The 22155-nt window shown below is 38.4% G+C and overlaps 1 protein-coding gene across 4 annotated transcripts in view; it reads left to right on the top strand.

Moving 5' to 3' along the window:
- Positions 1–6521: 6521 nt before the first annotated feature.
- Positions 6522–22155, top strand: part of NAMPT (nicotinamide phosphoribosyltransferase) — a 44372-nt gene continuing 28738 nt past the window's right edge. For all 4 annotated transcript variants that reach the window (XR_010842288.1, XR_010842287.1, XR_009337401.2 and 1 more), the window contains exons 1-4: positions 6522–6901; positions 15639–15795; positions 17765–17868; positions 20284–20412. Coding sequence is in view for 1 of the 4 variants with exons in the window: in XM_059074539.2 (XP_058930522.1) it covers positions 6845–6901; positions 15639–15795; positions 17765–17868; positions 20284–20412 (447 nt within the window). In the remaining 3 variants the exon portion in view is untranslated. The remainder of the gene's footprint in view (positions 6902–15638; positions 15796–17764; positions 17869–20283; positions 20413–22155) is intronic.

Genomic DNA, 22155 nt, shown 5'->3' with positions numbered 1-22155 from the left:
ATTACACGTCCAGGCTAAAGCAGCAATTCCTGTGGTCATGCCTGAGTTTGATAGGACGAGATGTGGAAGAGGGACTTTGAATACGGGTGAACAATGCAAAAGAGAGGGGCTTTGAACATGGGCAAATGATATAATCTACCACAAGGTCCATCCTGCTTTTGTTAGTGATAGAAATAGCTCCATTCAGCCAGTAAATATTTACTAAGCCCCTGCTGTGTGCCTTGCACTACACTGTGGCTCCGAGAATAGACTTCTAAAAAAGACAGACCACTGCTCTCATAGCTATTATAGTTTGGGGAGTTCCTATTGATGACCTTGGTTTTTCTTACTTAGGGGACTCTATCGTCTGCTAAGAGGGAGAGAGTTGTTTGAGGGTAAAGAGTTTGAGGAGAGAGGTAAACATTTCAAAAAACTGCTGAGCAAAATGGGAAAGACTGCTGAATGGGGGGAATAAACGGACTGCCAGGCGGCACCGCATTGTCCTGCTGTGCATGACAGATTCATGGCTGTGTGATGTTTCCTACTGGTGCCCAGCAGCCTGGATACTCTAAGAGCAAAAAAGGTAAGGATCTGAGGGCCAGCTAGGAAATAAGGGGCCCACAGATGATGCTGACACTAGAAGGAACAGGGCTAGGTCTAGATAAGGAGGAAAATGAAGTCTTATGGGCAAATGCCGGGCAACACAGTTCCAGGAGGAGAGTGAGTGAGTGAACGAGAAAAGCAGGATATACTGACCAGAGAAAGCAAGGCTGCAATTTAAGGTTTCACAGGTGGAGCAGTTCTTGGTAGAGAAAAAGTCCAGGGTGTGGACGTTGGGTGGGAGGTGGTTGATCTTTGTCCAGGCCTTGATTGTTCCTTACAGGTTGTTCCTGTATTTAAGGGTCATATCTATATGCAGTTTTATCTTGATTTTACAGTCAATGCTGAATATACTGGTGATTATGAATTAGCTACCTGTATTGTTTTATTTCCCCCAACTCCAGATCCCAGTCACTTCATAGCTGCTTTGGAAAAGAACAGAGGACAAGTGTGACATTTCTTTTTGAAGTCTTCATGCTTCTTTGTACATTACTATGTATATACTAGGTGTTTCTCTATTCCTATTGAACTTAATTGTATTCCTTTTCCTGCTTCCTACTCAACAGCAAGAAACTCCTTTTGACATTGGGCTTCTATAAATGTTCAGCAACTTCAACAACTATCCTGTCTTGTTTTTTTTTTTAATTTTTCTTGGAGTATAGTTGATTTACAATGTTCTGTTAATTTCAGGTGTACAGCAAAGTGAATCAGTTATACATATACATATATCCACTTTTTCTTAGATTCTCTTCCCATATAGGTCATTACAGAGTAGAGTAGAGTTCCCTGTGCTATACAATAGGTTCTTATTAGTTATCTATTTTATATATAGTAGTGTGCATATGTCAGTCCCAATCTCCCAATTTATCCCTCCCCCCATTTGCCCCCTGGTCAGCATAAGTTTGTTTTCTACATCTGTGACTATTTCTGTTTTCTAAATAAGTTCATTTGTACCATTTTTTTTAGATTCCACATATAAGCAATATCATATGGTATTTGTCTGTCTGACTTCACTCAATATGATAATCTCTAGGTCCATCCATGCTGCTGCAAATGGCATTATTTCATTATTTTTTACAGCTGAGTAGTGTTCCATTGTATATATGAAACACATCTTCTTTATACACTCCTCTGTCCATGGACATTTAAGTTGCTTCCATGTCTTGGTTATTGTAAGTCATGCTGCAATGAACATTGGGGTGCCTGTATCTTTTCAAATAGTGATATATGCCCAGGAGTGGGATTGCTGGATCATATGGTAGTTCTATATTTCGTTTTTTGAGGAACCTTCATATTGTTCTCTATAGTGGTTGTACCAATTTACATTCCCATCAACAGTGTAGGAGGGTTCCCTTTTCTCCACACCCTCTCCAGCATTTATTGTTGATTTTTTTTTTTTGATGATGGCCATTCTGACCGGTGTAATGTGATACCTCATTGTAGTTTTGATTTGCATTTCTCTAGTAATTAGTGATATTGAGCATCTTTTCATGTGCTTTTTGGTCATCTGTATGTCTTCTTTGGAGAACTTTCTATTTAGATCTTTCACCCATTTTTTAATTAGGTTTTTTTTTTATATTGAGCTGCATGAGCTATTTGTATATTTTGGAGATTAATCCCTTGTCTATCACTTCATTTGCAAATATTTTCTCCCATTCTGTGGGTTGTCTTTTCATTTTGTTTATGGTTTCCTTTGCTGTGCAAAAGTTTTCAAGTTTAACTAGGTGCCATTTGTTTACTTTTTAAATTTTCATTACTCTAGCAGGTGGATCAAAAAAGATCTTGCTGCGATTTATGTCAGAGACTGTTCTGCCTATGTTTTTGTCTAAGAGTCTTACAGTATCAGGTCTTACATTTAGGTCTTTAATCCATTTTGAGTTTATTTTTGTGTATGGTGTTAGAGAATGTTCTAATTTCATTCTTTTACATGTAGCTGTCCAGTTTTCCCAGCACCACTTATTGAAGAGACTGTCTTTTCTCCATTGTATATTCTTGCCTCCTTTGTCATAGATTAGTTGACCATAGGTGCATGGGTTTATCTCTGGACTTTCTCTCTTCTTCCATTAATCTATATTTCTGTTTTTGTGCCAGTACCATACTGTTTTGATTACTACAGCTTTGTATCAGTAGTATAGTCTGAAGTCAGGGAGCCTGATTCCTCTAGCTCTGTTTTTCTTTCTGAAGATTGCTTTGGCTATTTGGGGTCTTTTGTGTTTCTATACAAATTGTAAGATTTTTTTGTTCTAACAACTATCCTTTCTCTAAGGAGATCAAAATGGTGCTCATCTCCAAATCCTGTAAAGTAAAATGGGAACATGGAAATGGAAACATAAGAAAACAGAATGGGAAAAGAGGGGGAAAATATTTTGAATGATTTCAAGAAAACCAGTCTTTAGTTTTCTTGAGATATAATTTATACACAATACAATTCACCAATTTTAAGTATAGACTTCAATTAATTCTGACATATGCGAACAGTTGTATAATCACTATCACACATATCATTTCCTTTACCCCAAAATGTTTCCTCATGCCCCCTTGCATTCAGTCAGCTTCCCTTAGCCTCAGCCTCTGACAATCACTTTCTTTCACACTAGTTTTGCCTTTCTAGAATTTTATATAAATCAGATCATACAGTATGTAGCCTTTTCTTTTCAGCTTCTTCAAGGAAACCAGTCTTCTGTTGATGATATGAAAGCAGCTGATAGGTTAGGAAAGGCAAGGAAAATAACAAAGTTCACCAGTCCAAGTGCCCATCAACTTTGGCTTCATCCTAAGTAATGATTCCTGAGAAAAAAATTGAGTTTTTTGTGCTAGTTACATTTTTCTAAAACTCATTAAAAATAAATACGTAATGATTGAAATAAAAATGCATATCTATGTACCACTGGTATGTACCACATACTACCATCAGTGATAAAAACTCTCTTAGGAAAACGCTGCATGAAAATACCTCGACAGTCTTTTATAGTCCTAACAGTCTCATTCTCTCAGTCATTGATTGTGGCCATTGAGTCTAAAAGTGGCCATCAGTAAAATTTATAAATAATTATGACATCCAAATCCCCACTCATAGCATCATAACATGTACACATTTTCCTTCCTTTGCCCAGGAAAATAGTTGGTTAGGAGATTGTAGCACAGTCAGACCACAAGACCATAGAAAGTGTACCAGAACATTTTGTAATGGAAGGTCTATGAACAATCCATGTATGTATGCTAATTCTTCCTGTATGTGGGTTACATTTACTCTATCACTTCTATACTTCTAGACTTAGACTCAGCAGTTTTCTGTGCGTCTCTATGTGATTGTAGAGGACCCAGCAAACTGAGTCAGGGGTGGGCAGCGCTGATAATCAGATTCACAAAGACCCATGTCTTTCTGTAGATGAGACCTTTTCCTTACAAAATTAGAACTCTGGGGTGTCCCCAAAGGTCCATGGAAGTTTGAATAAGAAAAAGTTTTAAGCTTAATTTAAAAATTCCTCTTTTACATTTGTCTTCGTGACAGCTTTTGCTCCTTGGTAAGGCTAGAGAAAGTTATGTAGGGTAATGGATAGGACCATTGTCAGGAGTTCCAGGTGGGTGAATCCCACACCTACTTCTCCAGTGTTATTACTGAGGTGAACTCAGGTTTGATTAGAATATCCGAGGCAACTTTGAAATACAAAAGTGTACTAAAGGCTGTCTGGAAGGGTGTGTGGAAACAGGATGGTGCAGGAAAACCCACTTTGATCAAATGTATGTCACAGGCCTTTCATAGCTCTCTGAGGAAGATAGACAAGGAGCTGGATGCCCAATTCACCAAGCTTGACTGGCTGTTTGGTAGGAATGGCAGATTAATCCAGGACTTTGAACAAAGTGAGGGGGCCCATTTGAGTCTTTGTTTTCGTCATTATTTGTCATGTTGCGGGGACCTATGAGAAACAGTTTTTCAGATCTTTTATATGCTACTAGATAAACATACTAAATGCTAGCTGTTAAATTGTCCTTCAGGGGAGGCCGTTTCAAAATGAAACCTTGACTTTGTATTTGCTGATAATTTCATAGTTGTAAATCCTGACTAAGAATTGTTCCTGCATAACCATGTAGTTACATATAGAGTGTGTCTAATTCTACCTTAGACAAATGGTGATTTTCTTTGGGTAACATGACTTCATTTTCCTCTCTGGAGACTGCTGTGAGGGTTTAAGTTGCTAATATGGGTGCAGGCTTTATAAGTTTCTGCGTTTAACAAGCAATGCCAGTGTAATATTAACATTTTCACTTGAACTGATATTAAGCCTTTTCACCTTAAAACTGTAAATTCAGCTCAAAGAATGCAGTTCAAATTTTATTTTGCTTTTTAAAAAAAATGCTACCATAAACAAAGCCCTCTTTGTAATCAGAATTCTTTTTTTTTTTCCTGCATAAGGTGCATAGAACAATGGTCAGTTATATACATACATGGATTCCAGGAAGCTAAGCAAAAAGCATTTGTCATTTAAGTAAAGTAGGTTATAGAAATTTTAAATGAATGAAGGAAACAAAGCTCCAAATTAAGAGGAGCAAAAAGGATCATTTTTCTTCTTTGAATGCCACTGCTTAAACTAATATAACAGAATCTCCCCTAACAAAATTTTTAATATTTTAATTATTTAAGTGGTTTTAAAAGTAATTTTCCCTAGTAAACACACGTAAGGTCAACCAAAAAAGCCTCGTTTGTCTTAAACCTTGTTGTTGAAAATAATTGTAAACGCATTAGCATTTTTCACTACCTTGGTGAGTGCCTAGGGATATCTCACTACTTCTGTGATCTTTGCTTGTACTGCATCTACCAATAGATGGAGGCATTTGTCACGAATCTGTACTGACTCCGTGACATTGTCTGGACTGAAGTTGCTTTTAATTGAAGCGGTGTCAGTTTTCGGGCAATGAAACTCTCAATTCACAGCCTCCACCCCGACCCCCCACCCCCATAAAATGAGACTTTCACTAATTTGAATGACAGTCTGTAAAGTGCCCGTACTGGTTTTCATTAAATCGCTTTTTCCCAGCTACTTGTATCTTGTAAAACCTAAATCTTAAAAAAAAAAAAGCAGCTATTGATCATGGGGACAAAGGGAATCTTAGTTTTACGCAAAAAATGCAACCACGTATGGGAACTGCGCAAATGGATGGTCCGCATTTGGCTGAAGTCATCCGACGTCGTCTCACTGGCTTTTTTATTTCCAGGTTGCCAACCCGTTTCCCAAGATTGAGCGATTACAACGATGACAAAAGTCAGTCTCGCACCCTGTCAAAGACTTGGCTCGTTGCCATTTACTTCTCGGCAATATTAGATTCAACTAGGTCTTGTCCTCTGATTATCTGTGAGGATTGAATTCAACCCCCGACCTTGGGCGCAGTCTATTTTCTCGGGGAAAGGCTAAACATCCTCAAAGGATCAAGAGCTCAGCCATAGAGCCGGAGGAAAGCGGAGTCGTTTCGTCAGATTAAAGGGGCCCTCCAGACCTAGTCCTCACCGCAGCTCTTCAGATTTTAAAGCGAGGGTTAGGAGGACCAGGAGGGACACGAGGGATGGAGGCAAAAGGCTCGATCCTTAATCCGAGCCAGAGACAAAGGTGAGTAACTGCGCGAGGGGGACGGGGAGACGGGCAGAGGGGGAGGCTCCTTGGCCCCTAGCCGGGTGGCGTGACTTCAAGAGGACTCAGAAAACGGGCCAGGACTGGGCAGGATAGGAAGGTGCCAGCGGGGCGGGCGAACCGGCTAATCGCAGAGGTGGCGAGGCTGGAAACGCCCCCTCCCGGCCCCGCCCCACTGCGCCGGGCAGTGAAAAAGAAAGCCAAGCCGGCGCCCAGGTCAAGGGCCGGGGCGGCCCCGCAGCCTCAGGCTTCCCGGGATGGGCGTCTCCGAGAAGGGAGCTTGCCTCACGTCCTACCCGCCCCGCCCCCCTGCGCGCTGCGCACGCGCGGCCTCGCCCCGCCCCTCGCGTCCCCGCCGGGGCGATGGGGCCGGGGCGATGGGGCGGGGGCGGGGAGCCGGAGTGAGGAGGCCGCCGGAGTCCCTAGACTGCGAGCGCGCGCGCCACCTCCCCCGCCGCGTCACGGCTCCCAGGCCCGCCCTCCTCTGGTCCCTCCTCCTGGCTCTGTTCCCCCCTCCTCTCACCCTCCCCCTCCGACAGAGCGGTGACTTAAGCAACGGAGCGCGGTGAAGCCCATTTTTCTCCTTCCTCGCAGCCGCGCCGGGCAGCCCGCGGCGCGCGGCCCCTACACTCTAGCCCGAGATGAATGCTGCGGCAGAAGCCGAGTTCAACATCCTCCTGGCCACCGACTCGTACAAGGTAGAAGCTTGGGGCGGGGGCAGGTGACGGAGGAAGAGAGGGCGCGACGGGGACCAGCGCGAGGCTGCGGGGCAGGGGCGGCCGGGCTGGGGTCGTGGCTCGAGGCGGCCCCTAGGGAAGGCGCGGCGGCGGCAGCGACTAGGGGCAGGTGAGGCTGGCGCCGCAGTGGGGAGGAGGCGGATGGAGGAGGGATGGAGGAGGGATGGAGGGATAGACGGCTAGGAGGCGGGGCCTGGGGGTGCGTGGTTGGGGGGGGGCGCGGCGAGGGGCTGAGGCGGGCCCGAGCTGGTGCCGCGCGCCCGCTGCCCGGGACTCGGGGCGGCTCAGCTCGGCTCGGCTCAGCGGGCCGGCGGCCGGGGTGGCTGGGGCGTCACCGGCTGAGTTCACGCCTTCCGCAGGAGCGCGGCCTTTTGGCCTCGGGCCGGGCTGGGTGAGGGCTCGCCCGAGGAGCGGGTCAGTTAGGTAACGGCCCCTGGGGTTCCACGGTGGAAAGAGTGAGCCGGGTTTGAGAAGTGGGGTTTCCCCCGCGGAGCTGAGTCGAGCGCGCTCACCCTTTAGCCGGCAGGTACGCCCCTTCCCGAGGAATGGGTGGGCGAAGTCCTAGTAGGGGTGCCAGAGCAGCCAGCCACGTTCTGCCTGTGGCCCGGGTGCGGAGGACACTTATCTGTCCCTGGTAGCCCTGCTGGATTCCCCCGTCCCACTCCACTGGGCTCCGTTTCAAACTCCTTTGCTCCTGGTGATCACTCACGCTCGTTATCTCTTGGAAAGGCCGATCTGCCCTTTATTCCTTTAGGACCACTACAAGATTTCTGTGAAAAGGAAAGTGAAACACGAGGTGTTAAAGGAACTGTAGTTAACCTTGGAGAACTTGTTGAGAGAGAAGCGACACAACATTCTCTTACTATGGCTATTGGACGCTTGCATGTATAGCTGACCCGTTAATTTTTTTTGAAACTCACACACATTAGTAAAGGGAAGAGTGATTAAAGAGAAATCCGGCAAATATCCTTTCCCCTAGTTTCCAAATTATAGGAAATAAACTGGATTATACTTTGCTAACAAGCTTTGTTAGCCAGGACACCTAAAAGATGACATGTCAGACTGGAAACTCCACTTTCGCAGAATAAATTTTCGTTTTTACTTGAGCAGCATGGTAGTTTGGAATATAGTGATTAAAGCATAATGTTTTCAAATTTTGGTTTTTGTTGCTTTTTGGTTTTTCTTAAATATTCCAATAAAGTATTTTGGAGTATCCCATTTTACTTAAGTCTCTGTTGAACTTTCCTTCCCAGCTGGTTTAAGATTCTACTTATGATAATTTAGGTAGGTTATTATTTAAAGTAGAACCAGGTTTCTTTAACAAGTGGTCTTTTAAATGGAATTTTAAAGTGGAAATCTACATAATTGCAAGGATATCATAGTGCTATCAAGGATATTTTTACTTGTGGTCTCTTAGTTCAATTACAGAATGGTCTCATGCATAGTTTTCTAGAGCTTGATCCTTAACTAAATCTTTAAAATTTCAAATTTTTTAATGTAGTAACTTATTTTATTGAAAATGGGAAATGTAAACGGAGGTTTATTGGTCCAACTTTAAAAAACACAAAACAGACGTTTAAAGTGTATGTTCAGGGCTTCCCTGGTAGCACAGTGGTTAAGAATCCGCCTGCCAATGCAGGGGACATGGGTTCGATCCCTGGTCCGGGAAGATCCCTCGTGCAGCGGAGCAACTAATCCCGGGGGCCACGACTACTGAGCCTGCGCTCTAGAGCCCCCGAGCCCCCGCTGCTGAAGTCCGTGCGCCTGGAGCCCGTGCTCTGCAGCAAGAGAAGCCACCGCAATAAGAAGCCCGCGCACGGCAACAAAGGCCCAACACAGCCAAAAATAAATAAATACAATAAATACAATAAATAAATTTAAATAAATAAATAGATTCATTTCTGTAATCTTATACTTTATTATACATAATGATGAACTAAGGAAATAGGTAAATGTGGTTGTTTCTTCCGTTTTTATCCTGGGTTCTTGTTATAAATGAAAAAGACACTTAAGTGTTAACCATTTATATTTTCAAAATGGTTTAAACATTACAAAACAGTGTGCAAGCCTCTTTAGTTTGTAGTTCCTCTGGCCATTATATATAAGGAATGTAAATTGCTTTAACATCAGTTTCCTGGGATGAAAGGTAAGAGTGGTTATCTTAAAGTTTTCTAATCTGCTAGCAAGGCATACTTAACTGCACTATCAGAATTTGCGTCTATTTAATAAAGTTTATTCCTGTACATTTTCAAATTAGACCGGTATATTTTATCCCCTTTCGAATATAAAACCTTTTAAGAAGATTATCATCTTCGTAAGATATTTCATTTCCCTCCCTCCCCCACAAAAAAACCCTCAAGAGGATTCAGTCAGGATGATATGTTTTATAACAGTGGTTTACAGCAGTACAGTAAAATAAGTAGTGTATTGCACACTCACAATTTAGTCTTTTAAGTTTCATTTTCCTTACACTTTTAGTGGTCCTTATAGCCTGTTTATCATTTTCAGCTTTTTATCTTCTTAGATGAAGAGGAGACAGAAATGGTAATCTTGAGTCTAGAAGTAGTGAAATTACACTTTAATTAGGAAATTACATGAGAATGTTACATGTATATCCTTATCAGTACTTGCATACTGTTGGCCAGTTAAAGTAGGGAGCTAACAGCTTTAGATGTAATGGTGGAAGAGAGCAGAATATTGTTGATGTATTTTTTCTAGAACTGAAGCAAGGATAATTGGCTGTCTAGGCACTAGAGAAAGGTGTTTTGCAAGTAGATGGGATAGTGTCCAAGCACATGACAACATGTGGGAATTTTGTTTTCACTTGTATCCTTTCCAGAGGGACCAGGACAATTTGGGCCAAAGGAGAGGCATTTAAGATATATATTCATTTCTGTAATCTCATACTTTTTTATACATATTGATGAACTAAGGAAATAGGTGAATGTGGTTGTTTCTTCTATTTTTATCCTGGGTTCTTGTTACTAATGAAAAGGACACTTAATCTTAAGTGTTAACCATTTGTGTTTTCAAAATGATTTAAAGGAAAATTATGTACTGTGTTATACTTACATTGTGCTAAGCCAGCTAGAGAAAGGTGTGTTTGGGCTGGCCTTAGCCATTGCAGTGCTTAAAAAGCATTTGGAACTTTTTTTGTAAAAGAGACAGGTCATTTTTTTCACTTATTTCTGGGATAGCCATTGATCAGTTTCTGAATGACCAGATCATTAAGAGATTTATTTCTGTTCCATTCTTCCTTCCCCTCCTATGCAGATAACGTTTGTAACAAACTACAGCAGGGAATCATTTTAACATTTCTGAACATTTTACCTGTTAGCAGATTAAAATGGATGATGTTGTCAATTGAGCCCTAGTTGGAAAAAATAATGTATGGCAAAAGAAAATAATCCCTAAGCAATTTACAGTTTACCATGTTACTTATGAAATGTGCTGTCCAGTGTGGGTTGCTTCTCAAAAGGTCATTTAAAAATGGTTATCTAGAACTCAGCACATTTTCATGCATTAATTTAATAAATATTGGAGGCCTACTAGATATTATAAAATACGAAAGATGTCCCTTACAATCTAAGATGGGTGAAAGTTGATTTTAGAAAAGTTATAAGAGGCTGTATAATTCATGTATGATGATTAAGCACCCAAGTTAGCTTTTTAAAAAAAGAGCTTGCTTCCTCATTAGTAGCGGACTAACAAATCTTAATTTGGGGCTTTTTGGAGGAAAAGATTTGGGGATAGATGAGAATCTTATGGGCAAGTTAGTCCTGCCTTGGACTTTTAGCTACGCAGTGTATTCCTCTGAGCTGTTCCTATTTTTCATAGTTGCTTCTCTTTCACCGCTTCTGAACAGGCACTTAAGTATGGTCACAGCAGCAGCCTAAGCCTTGTGAGACATGTGGTCCTGCTGCAGTTTGTATGTCAGAGAGTACCTGTTCATTCTTAGGATAGAGTTTTTCCAGTAAGTTTTATATTATAAATTATGGGAAAAACCCAGGCAACAGAAATAAAATCCTGTATGTAAATCATGAATATACCTCATAGGAAGATTGGATTAGGTCAGTAATAATTGTAGAGTATCTTGCAAAACAAAAATACTAGAAACTGGTATCCATTTTGTCAGTTTATGAAATCTCTCTTAAAGGTGTGGCAAAAAAAGGTACAAGTTGCCAGGAACTCTGCCCGATTTAAGGGAAGAGGCAGCATAGTGATAATGGCTGGTTTTACAATTTATCCCCTTCACCAAAATAATGTAATCCAAAAATCCTTAAGTTGTGTTTTGAAGTTATTATTGCTTCAAAAGCCAAATAGTGATGAATTATTTTCTGGGGCAACAGAAGTCCAGGGCTTGACAAATCTTGAAGAATATTGAAAAGAGGAAAGAATCAGTTATGATTTTTGCTGTTTCTGGCACATTATCTTTGAAGAGGCAGAGTCTTAGCTAATGTAAGTGCCTCTTATGAGTACCCTTAGATATTACATAGGTAACATAGCTTAGTTTGTGACTTTGGGTCTGTTATTCCATGTGCTCTTCCGTACACATGGTGCTGTTAAAATGTTGGCTTGTGATTATTTCTTAGTGATTAACTGTAAAAGGAGATTAGTAGTAGTTGCCTTTGGTCATGTGATCCCATTGTGGGAGGAAAGCTCTTGGAAATATATCACATCACCCTTATGGGAAATCTAGAGAAGCTCAGGAGAAGATCATACTTTGCTCTCACAGAAAGACTCTATGCCACTTAAATATTTCTCATACCTCTCTTGAACTGTTACACAGGGATATCTGGGATTGCAGTTGTTAGAAGCTTATTTTTTCATGAAGTAAATCAACCACATAACTAACTGTGAAACTGAGTTTTATTAGAAGAGCTACATTTTCCTGTGTGCCTCTGTTCTTTACCACGCATGTATTTATGTACTGGCAGTACTCTGTTAGTTGTGGAAGGCTATGCCACTTGAGGAGACATTTTTAGGGGTAATGTTTGCTGAGGATATTATGAGAAATTGGTTTTTTTCTCTTCATCTTATAAGTAATTTTAAATTTATTGTACACCTATTTTCTCTAGTGATGTAAGTCAAAGCAGTGCTGAAAAACAACATGATTTAAGGGCTCCCTTTTGGCAGGTCACTGTAATTTTGAATATTATGAAACTTTTTTGTTAGTGTTTACTTAACATATTTAAAACTAAGCTCTTGACTTCCCTACCCAGTCCTTCCATGGCTTTCCCCATCTCAGTAAATGGCACCATTATTCACTCAGTTGCTCAAGCCAAAAATCTAGGAGACATCCTTCATTCCTTCCCCTCTTTATTCCCAAATCTAATCTATCAGCCTGCTTCTCCAAAGATACTGAGCCAGTCTCTCACCTAACCTAGTCTTTGGCAGTAGCCTCTTAATGCTCTATGTGCACTCTGTTCACCCCGTAATCCATTCTGCATCTCTGCCAAGCTGATCCTTGTCAAATGTGAATCAGATCATACTCACTCCAGCTTAAAGCATGCTAATGGCTTCCCACTGCACTTCAGGTAGAATGCAAGCTCCTTGGTAGCCTGGGAGCCTTACATGATCTTGTCCCTGCATCTCTCTCTCTCCAACCTTACCTTGTGCCTCCTCCCCACTCTCTGAGCACCAGCCTCAGTGGTCTTCATTCTCTTCTGTCCCGGAAGTCAGGTTATTTCCTATTTCCTCATCATTTACATCTTGCTCACATGTTACTATCTCAGAGAAGCCTTCTTGGCCTCCTCTTTAGTCTCCTAGGCCCCTTCTAGTCAATGATTTTCTTTTAATTTTTCATAGCATCCATCTAGCTCAAATTATTTTGTTTATGATCTCTCAGCCCTCACTAGCCCTATGAGAGTAAGGACTAGTCAGTCTATTTTACTTCCCCATCCTCAGCATCTGAAACAGTGCCTGATACACAGTTGGTACAGAGTATATATTTGTGAATGCATGAACTATTTATAAAATAACAATTTATTGATTTGTATTTCTGCTATATCATCTCTTTTTCTGGTGAAAGTTCAAGGGGCTCAGGGTGATAAGTTTAGCAGAAAGTAAAATGAAGAGGACAGTAAACCTAGCAAAACTAGAATTATCTATTGGCTGTATTCTTAGAAAATATTTACTAAGAAGCTCTGTTTAAAATTTTTTCCCATTAAAACAATGTGTATATGCCAATATAAATAGATTTGAATAATACTATTTTATTCCTCTTTAAACATATTGGGTGTGAGTAGGTGGTTGATAGTAAATTATGTTTCATAGTTAATTGCCAGAGTTTGCCTTATGTGACTTAGATTCTTTTTATTTATTTATTTATTTTTGTGGTACGCGGGCCTCTCACTGCTGTGGCCTCTCCCGTTGTGGAGCACAGGCTCCGGACGCGCAGGCTCAGCGGCCACGGCTCACGGGCCCAGCCGCTCCGCAGCATGTGGGATCTTCCCGGACCGGGGCACGAACCCGTGTCCTCTGCATCGGCAGGCAGACTCTCAACCAGTGCGCCACCAGGGAAGCCCGTGACTTAGATTCTTTAGCTAAATTCTGAAACAGTTTTCTTAAGTTTCTCCAAAGATTTTAGAAGTCATACTTCATTTCTAATTAAGCCTAGACAATTTTGTATTTTTAATAACGTTTGTTTTCAGAGAGGCATTCTGAATATTTTTGCAAGGGTTTTAAGTACCATAATTAAAGAATACAACTGAAGTAAAGCTTTAAAATTATAAATATATTTAATTATTGTCCTGAACAGGAACTGTATTTGTATGATGGAAAATTTTTAATATACTTTTAGACCAAAATGGAGTTAAATAGCTTAGGGACGACTTCCATTCAGCTTTTGACTGCTTGGTCTACTCAGAAGATGAAAATAATTCATTTGCCTTCTAATATTTTTAAATCTGATACAGGAAAAGTAAATTTATAAAGATGCACCATTAAGTATCTGAACTGTAAAGAAGGTCAACGTAACTGTTGAGACACAGCTATGAATCTGATTTTATTCAAATTTTACTTCATCGTGGTTGACTTTTCTTCCACCTCACCGCTTATTCCCACTAAGGGAATTGGAGTTATTTAGATTATAAACTGGACATTTTCGTTTTTATATACATCTGGGGTACATTTTCAAGTGGTGATATATTTTTCTAATCAGTTTCTTAAGTAGTTAAAGTAGTAGTCATTTATTACTATGGTATTGTTCATATATATACATGTTTTTGCATTTTAGTGAATCGGCTAGTGGACTTAAGTGCTTTGGATTCTGTATTAGCTATTTCACTTAGCTACTTCTTAAATCTTAAACTTACACTGGTATCAGTCTCTGGGTTCTGACTTTTAAAAAACTGACATATACTTGTGGGTTTTGATGAGGCCTCCGTATACCTTGTAGTATATAGATACGTGTACCTGAGCAAAACAGAAAGTTCCAGCTCTCTTACCTGACTTAGGCAATCAAACCACATATTAACATAAAGATTCACCTCCAAGATTACCTATAAGCTGCATCAGGGTGCTATTTTTATAGAGTTGCAATTTGCTTCTATTAGAAAGGAAACATTTTAAACACTTGTGACTTTTTTTTCTCTCTGTACTCGTTTTAGAATTTTTGTGCAAAGCCACAAAGTTTCTTTAGGTTAAAACCAAGATTTACTAGGATTGAGATTGTGCAGCCAAACAAGGAACAACACATTCGTTTTCCTAAACTTGAGATCAGAGCTAAACAGAAAAAATGGTTTATGTTCACAGTGGTCATTCATGAAACTTGGTCTGCAAAGATTTATTCCACCATTACCCTGACTCACCACCCTATCCTTAAGCTTTAAGGCATTATTAATCCTCTTCTTTCAAATGGGAAAATACACACTATTCTTCCAGTTATTTTTTATTGGTAAAATGTTGTAACCATATTAAGATATAATAAAATTCAAATTATAACGAACACTTTTTTTTCCTTAAAACAAAAACAAAAATTTTCAACAGTGGCTCTTACCCAAATTCATGGAAAAGAAAGTTGTGATAATGCCTCTTCATATCTTTAAATTCATAAGGATTTGATGTTGCATTGGATAGGCATTTATTTCCCAATTCAGAGGTAATTTGAGAAAAAGAAAGATGACAAAACAGGATATTTTTTCCACTGCTGCTGCTATTGCTTTCATCCAGGTTTTCACAGTGTCATTATGAAGACTAGAAGGGGTCATTTTCATTACCTCATTATACAGATGAAGCAGAGTCGTGAGAAGTCATTGACTATTGACTTGTCAAGAGTTCCACACTTAAATAGTAACAGTACCAAATTCTGCTTTTAGTTCATTCTTTTATATCATGTGTTTGTCCCCCTGCAGCTGCTTCTCTTTCCCGAATGAAGGCTGTTCCCCAAGAGTAAATGAGATCTTGGTATTTTTTTTCCAGATGTCCAGGTTAGAGGGCTTGTACTTCCTTAAGTTCAGTCCATTTGTTTATAAAATTTAATACTCTTCTGTGGTTTTGAATTTAAGATACTGAACTATTAAAAGTATCTTAATAAGCATGATACTTACATTTTATTCCTTATAGCCAGGAGAAGAAGCTGATCAATAGCAAATAAATATAGTTTCTCTGGTTTTAAATAATTTCAAGCTCTTTTTATCGTAATTTACATTCTATTCTTCTGGTATTTTCTAATTCAGGTATTTTCTCTTTCATATAGGTTACTCACTATAAACAATACCCACCCAACACAAGCAAAGTTTATTCCTACTTTGAATGCCGTGAAAAGAAGACAGAAAACTCCAAAATAAGGAAGGTGAAATATGAGGAAACAGTATTTTATGGGTTGCAGTACATTCTTAATAAGTACTTAAAAGGTATTGTTTTTCCTGATATGTTTAAAACACTGATTTTATATACCTCATCATAGTTTTCCTCCTATATTGTTGTATTATTATTTTAAGTACCTTTTTGAATAGCCTAATTTTGATTTTTTTTTTTTTTTAATTTATTTTTGGCTGCATCAGGTCTTCATTGCTGCACCCGGGCTTTCTCTAGTTGCGGTGAGCAGGGGCTACTCTTCATTGCCATGTGCGGGCTTCTCATTGTGGTGGCTTCTCTTGTTGTGGAGCACGGGCTCTAGGCACGCGGTTCAGTACTTGTAGCTTGCGGGCTCTATAGCACAGGCTCAGTAGTTGTGGCGCACGGGCTTAGTTGCTCCGCGGCATGTGGGATCTTCCTGATCCAGGGCTTGAACCCGTGTCCCCTGCTTTGGCAGGCGGGTTCTTAACCACTGCGCCACCAGGGAAGCCCTAGTTTGATATTTATTTAATTACCCTAACTATTTTAGGGGTTCTTTTGGAATTTTTAGAAATCTGTTAATTTGAAAGCATTAAATTTTATAATTTGATGTATGTGCTTGGTGTTCTAAATATGACAAAGATTTCCCGAAACTTATAAGATTGGGAATAAATTTAGAAAAGTGAATAATTTTCTGAGGCTAATCTGGTTTGTTAATAGACTTTAGTCATTAATTCAAAATAAAGGATTTGTTACTGACCTGGGAACTCATTTTGAATTGTAGTAGCAATTAGAATATGTTTTGCTAGTCAGTTTACCTTAAAGGCCTATTTTTCAAAACTACCTGTAACGGTGGACTTAGTCTCAAATGCATTTTTTTTAAGCTTTTGGCTGCACCCCACGGCATGTGGGATCTTAGTTCCCAGACCAGGGATCGAACCCTTGCGTCCTGCATTGGAAGGCAGAGTCTTAACCACTGGACCATGGGGAAGTCCCTCAAATGCATTTTAAAGAAGAAAAAAATCCCTGAAATAATTTCTGTGCTTTCTTATTTGAAAGTCTATTTCTAGTCTTATTTTGTAATGGTATTTGGAGGGGTGGGGGGGAAACAGTTCCCAAGGTTTTTATACATTTTGGAAAATTTCATTTCTAACCTTTTCAAATAAAAGTAATCTCAGAATTGAATACGGAATAACTTGAATTTTATGCAGATAATGACTTTTTTCTATAACCTTAGCAATTTTAAGATCAGATAGTTCAGATATGTTATACTATTGAAAATCTACTTTGATATTCAAAGTACTTCATTGCAACAAGATTACCCAAGATATTTTAAATGAGTTTACTAGCGATCTTATTTAGAGAAAGTTACCAAAGACTAATGTCACACTTCAATTTTCTACAGCTTAAAAACTTTTTAAAATGTTACTTGTTATTAATCACAACTAAAATATATTGTCTGTTATAGGCCAGCATTATTCTAAGTGCTTTGATTCAGATGTCTTAACTCATTTCGTCCTCATAACCACTCTAAAAGTAGATACTCTACTATTATCTTCATTTTACAGATAAAGTTAGCTAAAAGTGTATTTGGAGGGCTAAAACTTAGGCATTGTAAAAATTATTGGATTATCAGCCCCAAAGACATCCTTTATGAATAAAGTGAGCAGATTCACCTGGAAAGCCACCTATCAAACAAAAGCTTACTCTCAAATCTGAAGACTGTATAAATTAATAGAGATTTTTTTTAAATCTCCCCAAAGTTAATTTATTACTGTGATTTTTTAAAAATACTATACATGTAATAATCTCTTCTATTGCAAATTTGCTTTTCAAATAAGAAATTAACATTTATGCTTAGAGCGAGTGGTTAGAAGTGCAAATTCCTTTTCTGACTCTGCTGTTGACTCTGGGTGAATCATTTAACCTCAGTTCGTGTTTTTTTAATCCACAGAATGGGCAAAATAGCTAGAGACATTAATCCTATGACAACTCAGCAACTCACAGCATGCCTTTAGAAATGTAAACAGATGTTTATTTTTTTAGGTAAAGTAGTGACCAAAGAGAAGATCCAGGAAGCCAAAGAGGTGTACAAAGAGCATTTCCAAGACGATGTCTTTAATGAAAAGGGATGGAACTACATTCTTGAGGTAAAAAATGGTTTCATGTTTTGACCTATGTATTTTGGTTTTGCTTTTAGTTCAGAATTTCTTGCCATGGAATTTGAATAGAAGATTAGACTATACACAACACAGGTATTCAAACCTTGAACAACACAGGTTTGAATTGCATGGGTCCACATACATGTGGAGCTTTGTCAGTAGTAGACACTGCAGTACTACACAACCTGTAGCTGGTTGAATCCGCAGATGCAGAACCACAGATACAGAGGAACCACAGTTACTGAGGGCTGACCGTAAGTTATACATGGATTTTTGACTGTGCAGAGGAGGGTGGGTGCCTCTAACACACACATACTAGGGTCAACTGTAATTATAACTCTTTTCTGTCTGTGACCCTATAAATATAATGGCTATTTAGACATTCTTGTGAAAAGTTAATGGTAATGTTTAATTCTTTTTTTTTCTGGTAACACGTCATTAGTATCTAAAATCTATAGCATAGCTAAGTAATTTGTTATAATATGTATTACAATTTAAGTAACATTTTTCAGAAAGGTAATTTAATCCTTTCTTTGAAAATACATTATAATTAAGAAAGAGCATGGTTATTTGGCAATTTGCAAATTTAAGCCTATTTTCTGGACTGTATATTATCTAAGAAAATAGATAACTGTGAGTCTGTCACTATGCAATACTTCTAGGACATTTCCCTTACTGAATAGTTAGAAGAATGGTTTGGTGCAAATCTATGAAGTTAGTTTTCATTCTTTATTGTATTGTAATATTCCTACCTAACATGTTTGGATTCCTTGCTTAAACTTTTGGGCATCCAAAGACATGGGAATTGAGTCATAAGTGTTGAATGTCCCCTGATGGTTTTCTCTGTTACAAAGATAGGTTGGGAATGGGATCTATTTGACACCTTGCTATGTTAAGTGTTCATTATCTTTAAAATGAATGTCTTGGGCTTCCCTGGTGGCGCAGTGGTTGAGGGTCCGCCTACCGATGCAGGGGACGTGGGTTCGTGCTCCAGTCCGGGAGGATCCCACATGCCGCGGAGAGGCTGTGCCCGTGAGCCATGGCCGCTGGGCCTGCGCGTCCGGAGCCTGTGCTCCGCAATTGGAGAGGCCACGGCAGTGAGAGGCCCGCGTACCGCAAAAAAAAAAAAAAAAAAAAAAAAGAATGTCTTTTTCATTGTAAAGTATCAAACACAAAGTAATTAGAAATACTTTAATTTTCCTGCCTGTATCGTAATATTGAATTTTACTGTTTGGTAATTATTGGTCTTTGAAGAAGTTGAGTAAGCACGCTGCTAGTTTTCCCATATCTTGAGTAAGATCAGTAAAATATGTTGGCTAACATATTTTGGTCATGTTGGCTAACTCATTTGGTTGGCACTTAACCCATTTGGTTTGGTGTGAGGATTATAGTTATAGGCAAGTTAAGTGCTATGCTTAGTAATAGAATTCTCAGTGGTCAGGGTGGTAAATCTTTTTATTTTATATTCAGAGAATCTTAGGGATTCATAGATTCCCTAGAGATAATCTTGTGTAACCCCTTTTACAAGCATGGAGTCTGAGACCTTGAGATTCTAAATGACTTGCCCACAGTTTCCTACCTGCTTTTGCATCCAAGCTAGGATTTTAAGGCATTATTCTTTCTGCTCTAACATGATTTTTTTTTTATCTCGTTACCTTGTCCCAAATCACATAAATAAACCTTACTAGCCAAAAGTTAGCCACAGCTTTTAACTTTAAAAAGGAGGAGGTGTAATTAAATATCTAGTAACATACCATGTAGCCACTATATCCTCAGCCTAATTTGGGAGAGAATTGTTGCACTTGGATATTGACTGCCAAAGCTCTAGAAAGTATAGTTATGATTGGTCTGTCTACTACCAAAATGGTATCAGGTCTACTACCAGTATAGAGAAAAACTATTTAAGATTCTTCTACTGGCAAGGAGTGCTCTCTTTTTCTTTTTTGTTTTTTCATTTTGTTGTGCTCTCTAATAGCAGTCCATTATTTTATCTTTCAGTCTTTAGCCTTTCTTTTATGAAAGTGACCTACTTAGAAGAAAGATAGTGCTCTTAGAATATGTTGGAATAAACTCTTGTCTTTTTTTTGGAAAGAATAGGAAAACAACTTTTTTGTTTTGAAATCAGTTTGAAATTCTCTGAAAGTGATAGATTTTCTTAGCAGAAGTACTTTTACAGCATAAAATTTAAAAATTAATGCTAGTACTAAACTGTTAATCATTTTAGCTAATTTTATTTCAGGAGGATAAGGATATTCTGACCAGATTACTAGCAATATAATAAGATCTACAATTGCAATTTCTATGACAGTAAGTTTAGCTTCTGTAAAATATAAAGTACCTTATTTAAACAGGTAATGGCATACCACCTGTTGAATTAATAATTTCATTATTGTCTCTTACCAGAAATATGATGGGCATCTTCCAATAGAAGTAAAAGCTGTTCCTGAGGGCTATGTCATTCCCAGAGGAAATGTTCTCTTCACAGTGGAAAACACAGATCCAGAGTGTTACTGGCTTACAAATTGGATTGAGGTGAATTGTTTTGTTTTATTTTGCTTTTCACTTTTACTTAACATTAATTGTAGATGTAAAAACCATTCAACTGGGATTCTAGTTTAAAAAATGCTACCAATAAAGTTATGTAACCTCCTACAATTTACTAAACCTTTCCAGGCCTCAATTTCCTCACCTATAAAATGACAGTTGGACTAAATAATCTTTAAGTCTCCTTCCAGTAAAATCTAGTCTTCTGAGATTTTAAAATCAAATTGTGAAGAATTATTACTGTTAAAGCTCAGTTGGCCTCCATCTTATTTGTTGCAATCCTAAATATATACCATCATAGAGAAAGATTACAAAAACAGCACAGGTGTATTTTTAGTAACTTAAGACATTTTATGGCTGTTTTGTTCCAGTTAGACTAAAAGAATTTTATTCCACTTCTTAGTAACTGTTTTCTTTATTCTTATCTAATCATTTTAGGGCCTAGACTCTACCACCTGGTATTTCTCATTTAAATATATTCAAGATTCACTGCTGGTTTTAATTTCTAATCTCAAAAGGAGAGTACATTATAGACTGAGTTTATATTACAAGGCTTTTGTTTGTTTTCCTGATATCTACACTTAAGCAATCATGTTTCCACAGCCTCATTACTTTGATATTAATAATCTAAGTAGATTATCAATAGCTTAGATTTTTGTCTATAAGCGGAAATATCCTAGGAAGTGACCATAGAATAATGTCACCCCACTATCTGAAAGGTGTTTACTTAGTGCTTGGTACTCTTTGTCTTATTAATGTATTGGTTAAACTAATTTGTTGTTCAATTATAAAATAATACATTTGAGGTTTATTTATAAAGACTGGAAAAAGTTTAGAAAAAGTAAGAGGTCAGGAATATTTTTGAAATACATTTTTGCTAAGTCGACAGGAAATTTAAAACTTTCTTTTTAGACTGTGGGTGGGCCATCAATTAATAATAGCCTAACAGGCTCTGAAACAGTGAACAATTAACTAAAGTAAAGGTTTAAAATAGTTTACTGCTATGTCTTAAAACTTTGAATTAACTCATGAACTCAGAGTAAAAGGAAACATATTACTAACAGTTCTCATACTATTTTACTGGCAGATATTTTATTTTGAGGGGAAGGCATTATAAAAATAGTAGAAGAGTTCTGAACCACGTCATCTAGTGTATCCTTTACGTTCAGTGCCAAAAGATCCCAAACAGATAAACCTTATTTTGAAGATCATCATCTGTGAATCACCTTTCTTCACGTTTTTTTCTTTCTAGTTTTCTGATTGAGGATTTAGTCAATAAGTACTCTTCCCCTGTGTTGAATTGGAGTTTCATAAAGCAGATGTTCAGCAGAGAACTAGTTCCAAGTCTGCCTTGCTTTTCATGTATGTTTTTCTTTATCCTCTTAAGAAAGTGAAAAACACTAGCCTTAAAAAAAATTTCTTTTTAACTACCTGTTTTAATAATTGTTATTTTGGTGTATTTCACTAAAAAAAACATAAAGTAAAAAAGTTTATATATGGCCATCTTAGCAGTAGTTTGTTAGCAAATACAAAAATATTTTTAGTTTAAAAATTATTAAACATAAAATCCAATATGAGACTGTTAGACTTTGAAGAAAAAAAATTCCCTGTTTTCAGTTGCTTATTGAGTCTACCTCCTATTCTAATGTATATTATTTAAATAATTTCATTCCTTGGTAGGTATTTTTATCTAAGGCACAAAAATATGTGTTCTGAAACAATCCCTTTGTG

Source organism: Kogia breviceps, chromosome 9 (assembly GCF_026419965.1).
Source record: "Kogia breviceps isolate mKogBre1 chromosome 9, mKogBre1 haplotype 1, whole genome shotgun sequence".
Taxonomy (NCBI): Eukaryota; Metazoa; Chordata; class Mammalia; order Artiodactyla; family Physeteridae; genus Kogia; species Kogia breviceps.
Note: the sequence above shows the minus strand (reverse complement) of the source record. Positions and strands in the feature narration are given on the sequence as shown.